General features: G+C 45.6%; 1 protein-coding gene across 25 annotated transcripts in view; it reads left to right on the top strand.

The window, feature by feature from the left end:
- Nedd4l (neural precursor cell expressed, developmentally down-regulated gene 4-like) overlaps positions 1 to 17273 on the top strand; it is a 333347-nt gene that overhangs the window by 279213 nt on the left and 36861 nt on the right. For 15 of the 25 annotated variants that reach the window (XM_030250638.1, XM_006526376.4, XM_006526382.4 and 12 more), the window contains 6 exons: positions 1880 to 1954; positions 3822 to 3881; positions 8583 to 8714; positions 9224 to 9343; positions 10353 to 10550; positions 15227 to 15304. In XM_030250638.1, coding sequence (XP_030106498.1) covers positions 1880 to 1954; positions 3822 to 3881; positions 8583 to 8714; positions 9224 to 9343; positions 10353 to 10550; positions 15227 to 15304 — 663 coding nt within the window. The remainder of the gene's footprint in view (positions 1 to 1879; positions 1955 to 3821; positions 3882 to 8582; positions 8715 to 9223; positions 9344 to 10352; positions 10551 to 15226; positions 15305 to 17273) is intronic. The other 10 variants (XM_030250641.1, XM_030250643.1, XM_030250642.1 and 7 more) reach the window with 1 other exon arrangement.

Here is a 17273-nt window from a genome sequence, read left to right on the forward strand (position 1 = left end):
TAGGATCTTGTTCCTGTCCAAAGACTCATGAAAACAGTGTCTCTGCCATGAGGCCATTTCCTGGTGAGAATCCGGAGCCCCAGAGCCTCCCAACCAGTCTTGTAAACTCCCACTCTCCACACCTCTACCTTCCATCTCACAAACAAGGAGAACGGATATTTAAGTGATTGTCCCTGGCAAAGCCCTGGCAAAGCTTGACCATGAGATAGAAGAAACCCCAAAACCGAGCATATGAACTCTTAAGGAAAAAAAAAGTTTGAAACTGTGACCCAGACATCAAGATAACACTTGACCTGGGTTTCTCGGCCCTCAGAGAAATACTTCCTAGAGGGTTCAGCTCAGTGAGAAGGAACAAGGTCAATCACAAAGAACTTTGCACGTAACACTGCGCGGCACTGTGGGGGGAAGCCCGCCAGTCATTCTCATGTACATACAGAATTAAGACCACACGCACATGCCATGTTTCTCAAGAAATTGGACTTAAAGATGTACTGGTGAGAATGGTGGTTGTCACTAGGTGGGAGACGGCATCCTCACACGATAGTCATGGTGATGAGCACACGGATCGTAAAATGATTGGAGGACTCCATTGAACCTAAAAGCCACTACGTACAACAACATTATTAGCCCTTCGATTATGGTGTTCTCCTTAAATGAAGCTATTGGCCTCTGCTGCGTGAGTGACAGTGACTGTGTGCTTCCACATTAACGTTCTATAAAAGTCTTTCAGAAAGAGGATCATCACCAGGATGGAAATTCAGTACTAAGCGGATAGAGACGAGGCTGCATAGATGAGATATTTGAATTGGTACCCCAAAAAAAGAAAAAAGCCCTGTTACCATGGAAACAGCATGAGCCACAAGGCCACATATTTTAAATGTATTAAAGAAAAAAATTGCAGAAATTATAGGAGCCATATACCATTTATATAAACCTCGTGGGAAAGAAATTCCTAGTTTTCTATGTCGATATGAATTGGCATTTGTCACGATGAGAGTAGGGAGCTCTCCAATGAGAGTAGAGTATTGAGTGCTTCCAGAAACCAGGCGCAACCTGAAGACCCGAGTGTGATTGCATATATCCCTTGGGGAACTTCCTCCAGTCTTGATGCTCAAGGCTGCTCTGTATTCAAGAGCAGTGAGGTGAATGCTTTCCTCAGGATGACCCACACTGCCCAGTGTGGGAAGACACAGGTCACCCCTGACACCTCCACCTAGCTTTGCCTGACCTTAACTTACTGTTTGTTATTATACAAAGTCACGCATGTTACAGGCTGTAGCATGGCTAAGCATTCTTCTAGCTAGGCGGCTTTTTTGCCTGTGACCTTCTCGAATCTTTGTTCAGATCCACAAGGCAAACAAGTAGAAGGAACATTCTGTGTGGCACACAGGATTGTCCTTGGGTGTGCCTCGCTTCTTCTCCGCTCCACTTCTGTTGGAACTGGAGTTTCCTCCACTTGGAAGCTAAATACAACCCCTAACCCTAGCAGGAAGGATGGGCAGTGTCTAAGTGCGATGGCCACACAGTTTAGCTGGTAAAGAGCCAAGTGTCCCTTTTTCTTGCCCCCCTTTTCCTCCATTCTTCACACTTGAGAATTTGTCCAGAGCTTGTGTCCCAGGTAGCATTGACCTCTTGTTACTCTTGAGTGTCTTGGGGACCTGCCTCCTCTCCCTTCCAGTAGTCTTGGCCTCCTTTTACCTATAAATCCTGGTTGCCGGAGGACACTAAGAGTTGAAACTGAGCTCTGGAAGGGCTACGGTCACTGCTGGGAAACAGGTGGTGTTCGATTGCCTCCTGATGTCAGAGAGCAGGGCATGGAAGTACGAATGGGTTCTGAGAACACTCCTGCTAACCCTGCCTGTCTTTCCATTCCCTGCAGCAGAGAGAGCCCTCGTCAAGGCTTCGGTCCTGCAGTGTTACCGACACGGTTGCTGAGCAAGCTCACCTTCCACCGGTAACAAACACTCATTTCCAGTCCTCAGCTGGTTTCCTGTTTTGGTTTGGTTTGGTTTGGTTTGGTTCGGTTTGGGTTTTTTTGTTTTTGGTTTTTGGTTTGGTTTTGTTTTGTTTTGTTGGTTTTTGTTTTTTGGTTTTTTTGTTTTGTTTTGTTTTTTGTTTTGGGGGGTTGGTTTGGGGTTTTTTTTGGGGGGTTTTTTTTGTTTTGTTTTGTTTTTTTTGTTTTTTAGCTTTGATTTAAAATCTTCAGGGCTGCTGAGAAAGAGTTTTTCCTGTGTCAATCCATTCACCACACGAGCAGGACATTTGAACTTTGCTGATTAAATCGTGCAAGGGTCTGGACTTTCCAACCCAGAATCCTACCTACCACCTAAGCTTCCAAAATGCTAAAATCTTACTCTGGTTTTACTGAGTAAACCAGTCTGAGTCTACTCAGCAGACTGCATCCAGCCTGCTTATATGACTGAATAGGTGGTCTGTCCGTTCAGCAGTTACAACTCTGAGTTTCAGGGAGCTGAACTCGGTACACTCACTGACCCCTTTGAACAGGAAGAACTCTTCCAGTGAGACAGCCTGATTTTTTTTCCCACTACCCGCGGCTTAAACTCTCAGCTCCACAAAGCAACTGCGCTAACTCTAAAGGCAGCTGCACAGGTGAAAAATGGTGTGTCCTTTGCTTTTCCCTGCCTAGAGCTGTGATAAGTCTGAGCGCGCAGGGGCAGGGGATATCCAATATATGCTAACGTAAATATCAAATTGGAGGGCAGGTGAGCATTGCCTCGCAAGAAATAATTTGCATAAATTGGTTTCTTCTTTGGGAGGTGAAAATATTCTATGGTTTTAAATGTTCAATTTAATACTTGACCTTGGCCTTTTGTTTGTTTGTTTGTTTGTTTTTATGGGTTTGTGGGGAGACAGGGGTGGGGGGAATTAAGACAGAGGCTTGGTCTATAAGCCAGACCAGCCTGGAGCTCTAATTATAGACTCTAGGCTAGCCTTAAGCTTGCAGCAGTCTCCTGCTTTTCCCTCCTGAATGCTGAGATCGCAAGCATGAGCTGTCACACCCATTTTTTTTTATTATTATTATTACTACAGATCCTCTTTCCTGACCTGATTCATTGTGTATGAACTTGAAGACAGGCAGCAGAACTAAAATTTTTGAAACCCTCTTCCTCGCATACATTTTTTTTCCCCTGACTTCAAGGGACATTTTTGTTCAGGTCTTACTATTTTTAAAAGTTACAAAATGAAGTGATGTGTATGTACCAGCCAAAATAATAAATTGGGTTGTGGAGTCCATTGTGTATGGTTGGCTGATAACAAGCTGAGATGGGTTCGGTGCCGTACAGACCTCCCAGAGCAGAACCGTAGACTGTGCCGCGCTGTTGGGGATCCTTCTCAGCCTGATGATTCTGTGATTGTCCTGCGAAATTAATCACTCTCCCCTTCAAAATCAGGGTCAGCTTTGTTTGCCGCAGAGTCCCTTTGCCTGGATCTGTGATTGTACCTGTCCCCTTGTTCTTAAGATGCTGTGCTGCGCTCATGGACCCCCCCCCCCCCACCAGTGGCCTCTCTGAGATGCGCAGATATAAGAATCTGCTAAGCTTTGGACTGTGGAAGCACAAAACATTAGTCACCCCGATCAAGGATGTAGTCTGAGCTTCTTTGGGGTGGCGTGGTGCTACAGAGAGGTCACTGGGGCGTGCCCAGCTTCATTTGAACAAGGCGGATAGCGGGGATACCAATCTCACGCCACCTGTCACAGCATCTCCACAGCAGTGATTTCTGGTTCACTAAGCAATGGACGCCTCCCTCACCCCCCACCCTCAAAATACATGTTACTGATATACATTATCATTTAACAGCCCAGCACCCCAACTAGGCGAGCCCGTTCGTCAACTGTCACGGGTGGTGAGGAATCCACGGTAATGACCCCAGTTATTGAACACTAACGGTGGAAGTCTGTGGGATGGTTTATTATTTTGCTTATGATGAATATGCTCCCTCTCATTTTCAAAATCAGGTCAGTTTCTTTATGGTAGGGAGACACCTGCACTTTTTAACCTAAACTTCTCATTTTGGGGTTCTTTAAGGTACTAGGTAAAATGGAGTCGTTTTTAACCCTGTATCATTTGAAGTACTGTATGATTGGAAGTACTGTCAAGCTTGGTGGACTGTTTTGGTCGGTGTCTGTACTCCGGTGAGCTTTCTTTTGCTGTCGAATACTCGGTTAAGCGAGAGAAGCTATAGGAGTCGTTCAGGACTGTGCATGTGAGTCGAGGTGCGCAAGAGGCTGTGCACTCCTCTTTCCCGCACCACATTTATAGCAGGGAACCAGATTGTCTGCATCGCCATCCTAACCTGTAACCACTCTCTGCTACCGGAAGTCTGATTTTCCAAGAATGCACAAGTGTTTGTATGATTCCCAGGGCAGCAATTAGGATATTTCAATGAAAGTATTTACAATTGTTATTATTTTCTTATTTTTGATTGATAGCATTCATGCTTGTGTATAATTTCGATCTGACTAGTTGTTTTGTCGTGTCCTACTGACCCTTGAAGTCAGGCCACGCTGTATTTGCTGATTTGAGCTTACGTGACTCTCGGGAGAAGTGTCTTAATTGTTTCACCTGTGCCGAGCAGGCGTGCTGAAGCTGCTTATTATTTGTGAATAACTTTAACTACTTACACAATAGCTGATTTCCTAGAGGAAGTTTAGCACTCCGTGTTACACAAAGGACACTCAGATATGCAACCAGAGCAGTGAGCACGGCACTAGGCTGCTAAGCCGCTACAGTCAAGAACCGGAGGACCAGGCTCCACCTCCAGCTGAAGTCAAAGAAGTCTGCAGGCGTTAGTTGCACTCCTATGGTTGTGCTGACACAGCCTACTCTGAGTAGTAGAGCCACAAGCAGACCATTCCACTGGATGGTTTGTCTGCCACCCATAGTATCCTCTGAGTGTATCATTCCTTGTTATGTTTAATTGGGTTTGCAACCTACTTATAGCTGTGGAGTGTTAATGATGGCTCATGGTATCAAAAGACAGAGCAAACTGACTGTGGTAAATAGTCACCCAAAAGGACAAAGTCATTCGTCTGCAGGAGAACCCATGTGCCTCTAGGGCTGCCCTTTCCAAGCCTTCCTCCCACCTGTGTTCTCCTCCATCCATGAATATGGTCTTTTACTTGCTTTGGTCTTTTATTTTTGAAGCCCTAGCAGTGATAGTTTCTAGATGCTCCTACCATGATATACCATGCTTTCTTCATACCTAGATAGATTTGGAAGGACCATGTCCGTTTCTCTCCCGTCCTCTCTATTTTCCGTTCTGCCTCCCAGAGTGACTTTACCCTTTGACCTCCTTTTTGATGCATATGCCAGGCAGAAACTTCCTATAAAGTATCCCCTCACTCCAATGCCCTCCCAAACATACGTGTGCCATGATTATACATGCAGGCGCTGTTTATTTGGGGGGGCGGAGGGGGGAACCAGCATGATGTTGCATACATTATGCTCAGAAAACTATTTTTAACTTAGGTTAGTTTTTCTCAGCTATGTTATTAAGCATTCAGCATTCAGCGGTGGAAGTACACCACAGTTTATACACATTTCCCATGCTGACGGGCATTCCCACACTGTCTACTATGTGTGGTCACCGTCCTTCTATGTAGCGCTCCTCCCAAAAGTGCTGATCCTCGTCTGAGGAGTCCCGACCTTTTGATTTATGGCAGAAGCCTGCACACTATGTCACTTTATTACAGGCTGCACCAGGGTTCTCCCTTTCAGATAGAAAGAGCGAGGGAGCAAAACCCTTTGATCTTCACTGAAGAGATTCTAAAAATATCCTGAGATACCACTGTGGCTGGGTCTGGGTGAGTCATGGAGCATCTATGATGCTCAGTATCAAAGGATAGTCAGACTCCCTCAGTCTCGATATAATCTGTTCTTCATTGTAGTGAGCGGATCCCAGCCTCCATAAGGCTGGAGTGAGGGCCTATTTGGAATGAAAACGCCCAGCAGTGTATATAGTTTCGGATGAAAACTCAAATGTTATGTTCAGCGTATGTTTGGCTTACCTAACCTGTTTCTCGAGATGAGCTGATGCATCATTCACATAGGTAATAAAAGTCTAATCATTGGACCCAAGCCTGGGCCTCTTCCAAGAGCCGCCTGGAGAAGCTGAGTCTTGTCGTTGCTGGTCATGTGCCCTGGGTGGCCGTGTTTTAGTAATAGCCGGAATCACTGGCACAAGTTGTTCTACATGCTTGTCTTGAAAGGATGCTGTCAGGTCGTATTTTAATAACAGCTTCTTGCATAGATGTGACTAAATGACCAGTTGCCTATTTAATTCATTTTAGACACATTCAGAATTCTTTCTGCTAGCCTCCTTTGTGTAACTAGTCATGTTATTGGTAGAGCTCCGGAGGTTGTTGCAGCTGACAGTTCAGTTCTGAGACTGTAACACATCTAAGCATTTAGGGATGTCAGAAAGTATCCATTCCAAGAACAGACGTTGCCATTGTTTGTTAAAGTCTCAATGTTTCTAGACCTGTGTCTTCTGAGAACCTATCAGATGGCCTGTCCCTAAAACATGACTCATCAAAAAAAAAAAAAAGGAGAACAGTAAAAAGTGCTATTTAATATTCCATGTAGTCAAAGCAATTGTGCTCATTTAAGCCACAGTAAGTCAAAACGTATTGTCTATTTGCTTAGATGACAGAACATCAGACTAGGCTTCCAGCCAGTCCAGATTAAAACCCTGGAAGGGAGGTAGGGCTTTGTTGTGGGTGTCTTCCATTTAGGCTGTGGACCACTTGGTCTGTCTTTCATGGTCATAACAGCTTACATCTCTTTGTTGGTGTTTGTCTTGCTCCTGGATTCAGGATGCTATGTGGTTCGTTGCTCTTGGAATTCCCTGATCCTTTAGGATGTCTCTGGGAAAATGTCAAGGAGCATTTTTTTAGCAAGAAGGTTCCTCATATATACTCTCTCCCTGCCTGATAAACATAGCTTAGAAATAACCACCGAGTCAGCTGCTTCCCAGTTAGTTTTCCAGTTCATTTTTCTGGAGTGTGCTGTTGAGCGTGGAAAGCCCATAGAGGGGCCTCTTCAGTCACAGTCCTTGGCAAATGCAATATGCATGTTCTTGCTTCCTCTAATTCCGGGTCACGGGGCACTGAGGACTCTGTGGCTGTGACCTTCACCAGAGCAGTTCATAGTAAGCAGGGTAGCTAGGGAAGGACAGAAAGAAGGCTCAGTAAGAGAAGAGTCACATGATCAGCCTAATTCCAAGAAAGCAGCACCGGCTGAGGTACTTAAGAGAACTGGTGGGAGAAGACCCCACAGGGGAAACAGCCCCCAGAGCAACAGGGCTGTTCCTCAACCTCCCAGAAGTCTTGCTGGCCCTGGTAGGTACTGTCTTTCTGAACGCCTCCCCTAGATCGTTGCTTCCCAGTACAATTCGTGATTCAGTTCCATGGATGCAGGCATTCCTAGGCTAGTGCTCGCCCTGGGCATCCCTTTTCTGCCAGTCACGCAGACATCCTGTTTACTCTAGCACCTGTTCACACAGACTCACGCTGCTTCTTACACAAGGCAAAATCTCAGTAATTCTTCATTTAAAAGGATGGAATTCATACTGGGTGTGGTGGCACGTGGCAGCACTGGGGAGGCAGAGGCAGGCTTTCCATGAGTTCAACGCATTCCTGGTTTACATGTGAGTTCTAGGCCAGCCGAGGCTACGTAGCAAAATCCTGTCTCAAAAAAAAAAAAAAAAAAAAAAAAAAAAAAAGGAGGGAGAGAGAGGGGGAGGGGGAGAGGGGGAGAGAGAGAGAAAGGGAAAAAAGAAGACAGAGAATAAAGAATTTGCACTATCTATAGCTCAAACTAGACATCACAGACTATGGCAGGGATATAACCTATGTCATTACACTGGTATAAACACTGACTCTAATATGAGGCTTCATAGGAATCCTTCACCAGGGAACTTGGGGACCTCCTGGGCTGAGCAGCAAAGACACTATAAGGACCCTGCAGATTATGTCTCCGTACATGAGTGAAAGTCAGAGGAGAGACTCTGTGTCACATTTTGCCCTGAACGTTTGTGTGCACCGGGCCTCAGGGAGAGCTGTGCACTGAGCATCTGTGGAAGCCAGCTGTCTAACAGTGCCTGCAGCATGCATTCCTCTTCTGGGCCTAAGTGTTGGGCGGCTTGAGACTCTCTTTTGAACTATGTGAACTTTAGCAACTGGACCAGGTTATGAGACATTGTTTTTTTCTTTACTCATACTTTGGTAATGGTTCTGAATTTAAGACCTCAGAGGCTAAGAGATGATTTTGTAAGAATGTAGATGCCTTTTTGTCTCACAGGAGAGTAGACGCTCTTAGAATCCGTTTGTTTCTGACTTCCAGATAGTCTTTGTGGGTTGTGGGTTTTGGTTTGGTTTTTCTGTTTGTTTGTTTTTTTGTTGGTTTTTGTTTGGTTTGGGTTTTTTTTTTTTTTCTGTACAAACAGAATTAACTTGCCTTGCCCAGAGAAATATAATTTCTAGGTGGACGTTACTTTATTAAACTGGTCAGGGAAACAAATTCTAGTTGTTAAATAATAATAATTTCTTGCACAAACAGCCATCAGTGGCCTATGTACATACCACGCCGGGCCTGCCTTCAGGCTGGGAAGAAAGAAAGGATGCAAAGGGACGCACATACTATGTCAATCATAACAATCGAACCACAACTTGGACTCGGCCAATCATGCAGGTAGGAAGATCACCACCCAACCCAGACTCAAGGACCGTAGCAGCCAAGGTGTCACGACCAGCCGCCTAGCACGGTGATCATGTCCTCTTATGAAGGGCCTGCATTGAAAGCAGCCCTCACCAAAGATATGTGTTATTCTCAGTAGAATATTTGCCTGAGGAAGACTTTGGTCCTTGGATATGTATATCCAACGTGACGTAAAATATACTTTCAGAAAGTGAGCCTATGACCATGGATGGCTCCCTCTCTCTCCCTCCCACACCCTAAGTCTCTTCTTCTCCAAGGCTAGTTTCTAGTTGGCCAGTGACTTAGTTTTTGTTCTCTTGAATATGTCTCCCAAGTCTTTGCTCCCTCCCCCCCCCATTATTAGTTTTAATTATTTCCTGTATGCTTTAAATAGGCCAGCCATATTATGGCTGTGTGAGTTGTTGTTGTTGGGGTTCATACTCCTCATCACACACAGGGAGATCCTCATACAAAGAGCTAACTTGTTTTTGCCTCCAAACTAGCTTGCAGAAGACGGTGCCTCCGGATCAGCCACAAACAGTAACAACCACCTAGTCGAACCCCAGATCCGCCGGCCCCGTAGCCTCAGCTCGCCAACAGTAACTTTATCTGCCCCACTGGAGGTGAGAAGGGCCGCCTCGTCTAACCAGGGTCATCTCTGTCCTGTGGCTTCTCTTCATTCTCTCTTCTCTCTTCTCCCTAAACTGGACTCTGTTCCAGAGGCAGCCCCACACTGAGCAGTCATGTGTTGGTGGCAAAGGCTGCTCTGCGCAGGCTGCCCAAATGCTTTGGGGTCTCAGTCAGCTAACATTCTGGACTCTCTCATAATCTTCATTCTCATTCGGCTGGCGCCATGTGTGGCCGGTGGTGCGCTCTCTGCTGAACCTGTGCGGTCCATGTTGTGTTGCTCCTTCTTGCCTGTCACACCATCAGATCTCATCATTCTTCCGAGTAGCCATGCTTCTGTTGGGTTTCATAACATAGCGATCACTTTGTTCATATTTTCTTTGACTGTAGGGTCTTGTCTTCCATTGTGTGGGTACGTGTTTCTAATGTGCATTTTCATCTCTTTCATCATTGCTGAACATCTGCTTGTACGCTATCCTTGACATGCTTTAGTGACCGCCCTGAACGTCATAAACAGCAGACACTCAAAAGCCAGAGAAGACATGAGTAAATTAAAGTGCTCTGACATAGTGGGAGCTGGTGACAGCACCTCCAGACTGTCGGGAATGTGGGATAATGACTGTCATTCCAGGTGGCTGCCTCCATTGATGGAGGTCTCCTTCCGGGCTCTAAAACCAGGCAGTGTATTTGTTGGACTGTGGGCTCTTTGAGAGTAAGGACTTGTCTTGCTCTGCTCTGAAATCTCTACCCATAAAATGGTATTTTTGACAGGCATGATTGGCAAAGAATTGTAGCTGCTTATCCTTGATATCATTGCTTATCTAACCAATAGAAAGGCCTAAAGTTAGGGTTGGTTAGAAAGTAGATAGAGAAGTAATTGGGGGTTTGGGGGAGCCTCTCCCTCATTGGTCTCCGAGGAAGAGCTTTCTACAGTACCAGCTGCATTGTGACGTGTGTCGGATTGGCCCGTGGTGAAGAGTTCTAACACTCGTTATTGTTCCTTAGGGTGCCAAGGATTCACCCATCCGCCGTGCCGTGAAAGATACCCTTTCCAATCCACAGTCCCCTCAGCCATCACCTTACAACTCCCCCAAACCACAACACAAAGTCACACAGAGCTTCCTGCCACCAGGCTGGGAGATGAGGATAGCCCCCAACGGCCGACCCTTCTTCATTGACCATAACACAAAGACTACAACCTGGGTAAGGCTGCTGCTTTTATTTGGCTCCGATTTCTTCACTGTGAGCTCCGGTTAATTCTCTTCCTTTCCGACTCAATCCTTGCGTTCCTTCTAGCGGAGTTCTATCACCAGCTCTGAAGCGAGTGTCCTGAGGGGCTGGTGGGCACCTCGGATGCTCAGACACAGCTGGGGGTGCTACCAGTGTGGCAGTCCTGCAAAGCTCTGGTTTTAAGAATTTGTTCCATTTTGAGGGTAAGGGCAACCTTGGCCCTGCTAGCCTTTTGACTTCATTGTAACACTTCTCAGGCTAGTAGTCATTGTATTAGGAATGGTAACATTTGAAACTAGTGTTTTCCCTGTCTCTTTTTGCCCTGCCCACCCTTTTCTCTCTAATGGTCATCCCAGATAAGCGGTCTGAATTTCTGTGCTATATTCTCTCTCCTTTTTTTCATGAATTAAAATTGCCTTAGTGACCTGGTGAAGACTTGACTGTTCTTCCCAGTGAACATTTTGACCTAACTGATTTTTTTTTTTCGCCTTGATGATCTTTATCCACTCACACGGGTGAAAGAGCCTGTGTGTTGCACTTGGGAGAAATGAGTTGAGGCCAAGGTGAATGACCATCAGATCATGTCCCTCTGTCAGATCTTTGTTTCATCAGCATACTCAGAGCTAGCTTCTTCAAGGCAGCACAGAGCTCTTGCTAGAAATCCACATTCCTCCATTATAGTCCCTAACTCTGTACGTAAGCTGAATTTCTTCTCTTGTTTCTGGTTGGTTTTGATGCAGCAGGTTTTCACTTTTCTGACTGTGTAGAGCAAAGTTGGGGCTTCATGCTGCCCCTCCAGCATCAAAACTAACCTCAGTTTTCCCTGGATGACTCTTCGGTCTTGGATCAGTTGTGCCCGTGCACTACTGGTTCCTGTCCCTAGCTGTGGTGACTGCCCAGTTGATGGACCAGGGGTATTGTGTTAAGGAAAGGGTTTCGACCAAGGTGACCTTGGCTATCATTTACTCTCAGTCTGTGGTGTAATGTTAATTCAATCCCTTGAGAGTCAGACCGTGCTCCCTAAAGTCCTGTGGGCTGAGGTGCAGCATGTCCCCGCAAGGACATTCTTGGCAGCTAGGGACAGGCCTATGCCTTCCACTGCGGGATGCTCAACACCCTTGGCTCCCACCGCCGAATGCTAATAGCTGCCTGTGACCCTCCCAATATACTGACAATCAGGAATGCACTCAAATTTCCAGACACCCCATGGTGAGAACTGAACCAATCTCCAATCTCCGGGGGGCCCTTCCCTGTTTTGCAGAGAAAGGAATTTACCTGCCTGCCAAGGGCCTTCCCATCAAGGTCTGATGACATTCATTTGGTAAACCTATAACTACTTCAGAGGCATAGAATGACAGGGAGGTTTTGTTTAACTCACCTTTGAGTCGGAAGATAGTATTACAGGCCTGTGGGCCAAGAGAGCTGCTCTTTGGCAAGTAGAACCATAGAGATTGGTTTGGGGTCTTTTTTTTTTTTCTGTCACTGACACAGAACCTGGGCAGTCCTTCTGGTGTTCCCATTTTCCATAGCTCTGCTGGGGTTCCAAACCCTTAGCCAAAAAAATCAGAGCTCCAGAGATAGGGGATAAATATCATAAAAGTCAGAGGATTAGTGAATGGAGCCACTGTGGCTTGCCAACATAAGCTATGATTTTAGTAATATGAACTAGCTTAGTAATGAAATCCCCTAACCTTTTCACAGCCTTTCACGCCCCAACTGCAGCGTAAGTGCAGCTGGGCAGGATTGATTTTAAATAGCACTCACTTTCTTTACTGCTGGCACCGGTGCCAAATGAAACCTGCTTTTAATCACCAGTTGTCTCTCTTTACCCCAGACTCTGGCCATTGACCGATTCGCTCATTTGAACACTTACTTTATTGAAACACTTCATTGCAGCTACCGTTGAAAAGTTCTTAAGCAGCAACTGGAATTCCCTCAAGTTATACCTCCCTTCTTCAGCAGGCAGATGTGCTGACACAGCTGTGTTATCCCGACCCAACAAAAACACGGACAGCATACCGCATTCTCTTAGAGAAAAGCAGATTCGGAACTAACTGCATGTCTGTCTTGACGAGGGGTGGGAGAAGCAGGAAGAGAAAAGACGCTTTTTGAATTCAGGCATGTTTGCAGATGGCAAATATGAAACTCAGAGAGGGCAGTGTATTCTTCTTGGATTTGAGTGTTGTAACGCACAAGGGACAAACAACCGATAAGACAGTGAAAATCACACTTCTTCCCTCTTCATCCTGTACTGTTGGTTCTTGACCTTCTCTGGAAGCGTGAAAAGACCCAAGCCGCCATCCCCTTTAGACCTGGAGAGTGAGTCAGTTAGAATCATTCTACAGTGTGCAGCCTTTATTCACACAAGGGATGAAGGCTGTCTAACTGGAATTAAATATGACCACATTTTTAAAAAAATTAATAATAATGGATGGCTTTAGCCTCACCAACAGCAATGTATGCTGGGAGTCACTAGAGACCCTTCTTCATTCCCCCTTCTTAAGGGAGCAGCTAAATGTGTATGTGTTTGTATATTGATGCCTTTCACAAGACAAAGCATTGGCCTGTCTTTACAACAGACTTTATGCATTAAGTTAAATTAGAGCTACCCAAGTTCACACTAACCAAAGCGACTGTAACCTAGCGTGCCTGCTGAGACTAAAGGAAAAAAAGCACATTTAGGATTCTTTTGACCAATCAGTATTCCTGTATTTTATATATTTATATATACATACATACATACACACACACACACACACACACACACACACACACACACCTACCCAGAGGGAATGTAGACATGGCAAGTGTGTTTCATCTGCTTGCTTGCTTGATTGATTGATTGATATTCTTGTCATTGAAGATCTCATTAGTATTCCACCTTACCATTTAAGTGTTAGCAGACCCCAGCTGCCATGTCTGTCACTTGTCCTACCTCCTTGGGTTGTCCAAGGGACAGTACCCTCAGTGGTTACCACTACATAGTCCTCATATACGGACTACGGGCAGCTGCAGTCATTTTTTTTTCTACTGTTACTATGATAAAATACGAATCCTTGGCCTGGGCCTGCCATGCTCTGCCATGAAAGTGTGGCTTCCATACAAAGCCATTTTAGCAGACCTACAAAGCTGGCTCCCTCCTTCTTCCCCTCCCCCGGGGCCTGGTACTTTTCATTGATCTTAGGATCTTTCTGTTTTTCTTCTCCGCATCACCCATCTGTGGCCCACAGAGCCAATAGTCTTGCACAGTTGACTTCACTCCATGGCTGGGCTTTCTGTAAACCTGACTTGGTCATTGGCTTCCTGGGATTTCAAGGGTCCTTGGTAGCTGTGGTATCACCTCTCATATCTCAGTGTTCATTTTAAGTCTTCCGACCAGTTAGCCAGCTCCAAGTGGTATCCTCATTATCAGCTTCTTGGCCTCTCTAAATCCTAAATCCTGGCCTAGCTCTGTGTGCTGCAATATGCTACACGGATGTAGTGATACAAATGACTACATCTCAACCTTTGGAAAGATGCATTTGCTTCAGGGTCAACATTCCTCACAAAGCAACACTACGATGATTTATGCCTTCAATTAAAATCTACTCTCGCTTGTAGAGACAGGGCTGCTTGTACCCTTCTCTGTTCTTGCTATTTCCAAAAACCTCTCACTTGGTTATCATCCAGCGCTCCTGGCTTCCACTGTTGATCCGGGAAGTTAATGAAGCCTTTGGTTTAGTTGGCAGCAGCGCAGCCTTTCTTTGCTTTGATGAGATGGAGCTAGTGTCAAACGGCTCCATGGCTTGCTTTTACCTGGGTTGATGGTGTTATTGTTCCGGTTGACTGGGCATCGTTCTGCGTTTTATTTGTTTTCTAATCTTTTGAGTTTAAAAACTTTGGATTCTTTAAGCCCCAATTGTCTCTGTGTAAGGGGCAAGTCCCAACTCTGGATCCTCTCCTTTGGGCAAGTGAGTTTGAGAAACTGAGTCTCTGATACTGTTTTTCTTATTTAAAGGAACAGAGACAAGGGAGGTTGCAAGGTCAGATGCCTAACTACTTTTTTTTTTTTTTTTTTTTTTTTTTGCAAAGGAGAAAACATAACCAAAGATGACAGAGTATATATTTCCTTCCTTGATTTTTCTCTGGCCTCTTAGGAGCATATTTTTTAAGGAAAAAATGCTTACAAAGTTTATGTTAAGACAGGGACAGGAACCTAATCACCAGCGCTTGATCGGTAATCTCATTCATGTTGCCTGCTAGCATACGTATAACTTATAGGATGAAGCAGGCTATCTCTGCAATAGCCCATGGACTCTCTGGTCAGAGAGATGCAGAAGGAACCTGTGAAGCCCAAGTACTAAGGACTGCTGTTCTTAAAGGGTCACATTTAGAGACTATGAACACTCACCCCTCTCTGGAGGACAGTCACACTTCTCCCAATCTGGTTGCCTTTCCCCTTTCCCTTTCTCTGAGTCTTGGGGAAACAGTTAACCTCCCATCGGAGGCCTGTTCCCCTTTCCTGAGATGTGGTAGCCAGGCTTCCTCTACCAAGCAGGCAGGTCGCTGGGATCCCCTCCCAGGTGCCTGGGAGCATGGAGGACCGGAAGGTGCCAATGACTGCGCACGGGGTTCCCTCTTAACTACTATCATGTACATTTTTCCTGCAGGAAGATCCACGGTTGAAATTTCCAGTACACATGCGGTCAAAAGCATCTTTAAACCCCAATGACCTGGGCCCTCTTCCTGTGAGTATACTCCAGAGACATGAAATGGTCCAGGAGTGTACGATTATCCTCTCAGTGTTCCTGGGAAGCCTGCACCCCCTGCCCCAGGCTTTCTGGGTCCATTGGTCAATGTTCCTTAGAAGGGTGAGACGCCAGGGCAGTTTGAAAAGTACATTATAGTACATTATGAGCCAGTGCTTGTAAAAGAAGGCTTCTAATTACTAGCCAGTTCGTTTTTGATATAGGACATGTGCAAGGGGCGACTATTGCAGGTGGCAATTTAAGCAGCGTGCTGTTCATTTTGTAACTTAGCAACTCCTGAGCTCCAGCCAAACTGCAAACAAAGTCCTAAGAACAAAAGCCATGGAAACTGTGGAAGGAAAAGGCACAAATAATCACACAAAGTTTCTCTAAGGTCACTTAACCTGTAGATCTTTTTTAAAAAGCGTTTTCCCCTTTGTTGTGGGCTCTTTATGAACCTGAGGGGAGTGCTTTGATTTTTTTTTGTTTTGTTTTTGCAGTTTTGTTCTCCTTTGGAGGCATGATATAATTTGGTCTATACTGGGTTTGGGATGAAACGTTTACTATCTGCCTTCTTCAACGGCTCACCCTTCATTAAAAAAAAAATGCTGGAGATGAGGAGACAGGGTTGGGTTGGGGTTGGGGTTGGTTTGGGGTTCTAGTACTCATTTAGATGACCCAGACCAGCCTGGAACTCAAAATCCCCCTTGGTCTTACTTCCCAGGTTCTAGGATAGCAGACATGCACCACTACACCCAACCCTGAGCAAACTGTTTTTAAATGGAAGTTGTTATTATTTCCCGAGGATAAGAGGAGCCTTTTGAAAGTTTAAGAAAATCTCTTAGGCTGTGAAGATGGCTCGGTGTGAAAGAGTGCTTGGGGCACGAGCGTTAGGATCCGAGTTTGAATTTCCAGAACCCACACGGAAAGCTAGACTTGGCCACATGCACGCCTGTAGCCCCTGGTGCTATAGGGAACACAGGGGAGGGTCACTGGAGCCGGCTGGCTACTAGACTAGCTCCACGCTCAGTCAAAGAAAGACCCTGTCTCAAAGAAACATGGTGGAGTATGAACAGGATACCCGGTGCCCTCCTGGACTTACACACACACACACACAGAGGCATGTACACCTGCACAGGCATGCACACATACAAAACACACACACACACACAGAGACACCCTACCCCTCATAAAAAAAAACCCAAGAGAAAATCTATTATCTCTTTCTGAGTCAGGTGAGGTGTGCTGACCTTAACGAGTACCAAATGTTGGGGCTGTGACTCAGCAGGTGAAGCACTTGCTATGAACTACTCGTGTAAGGATGGAATTCAGACCCCCAGAGCCCACAACAGAACCCCCACGAGTGGGTGTGGCACCCTTCCTGTAAGCTGTGCAATGGAGAGGCAGAAAGGCAATCCCCACAACAAACTGGCTATCAGACGGGAAAAAAAAAGCACCTGCTCCCCTGAGACATTGTTAGGATAGAGAACAATCAAGGAAGACACCTCAGCACACCACGCCCGTTCCCACCCGGTGCGCTCGCGTGTGCATAGATGAACACCCACATACACAGGTAGAGGAAGCAAGGGAAAGCTGTCTGTTGCCCGAGTCTTTTAGTTCTTTAGTGTGAATGGTGGGAGTCCTCAGCACTGGGGCTGCCCAGCCACTTACCGTGTGACTTATTATTCTTACAAATGATTCTCACTTCGTATAGTCAATACTGCTCAGATCTCAGCAAGACAAGATAAAGGCTAAGATTCATCTCCAAAGGATATAGTTATATGAACCTCCTCCTTCCCTGAAGTATATAGTAGGGATTTTAACTAAAGGAACATCCTATCCTGAACTCTTTTACAAATGTTTCTCAGGTTTATTTTTATGTATATTATTGTTTTGCCTGAGTCTGTAAATATACACTATGTATATGCCCGGTGCCCGCCAGCCAAAAGAAGGCATCAGATCCCCTGGA

The sequence above is a fragment of the Mus musculus genome, chromosome 18, assembly GCF_000001635.26.
Source record: "Mus musculus strain C57BL/6J chromosome 18, GRCm38.p6 C57BL/6J".
Taxonomy (NCBI): domain Eukaryota; kingdom Metazoa; phylum Chordata; class Mammalia; order Rodentia; family Muridae; genus Mus; species Mus musculus.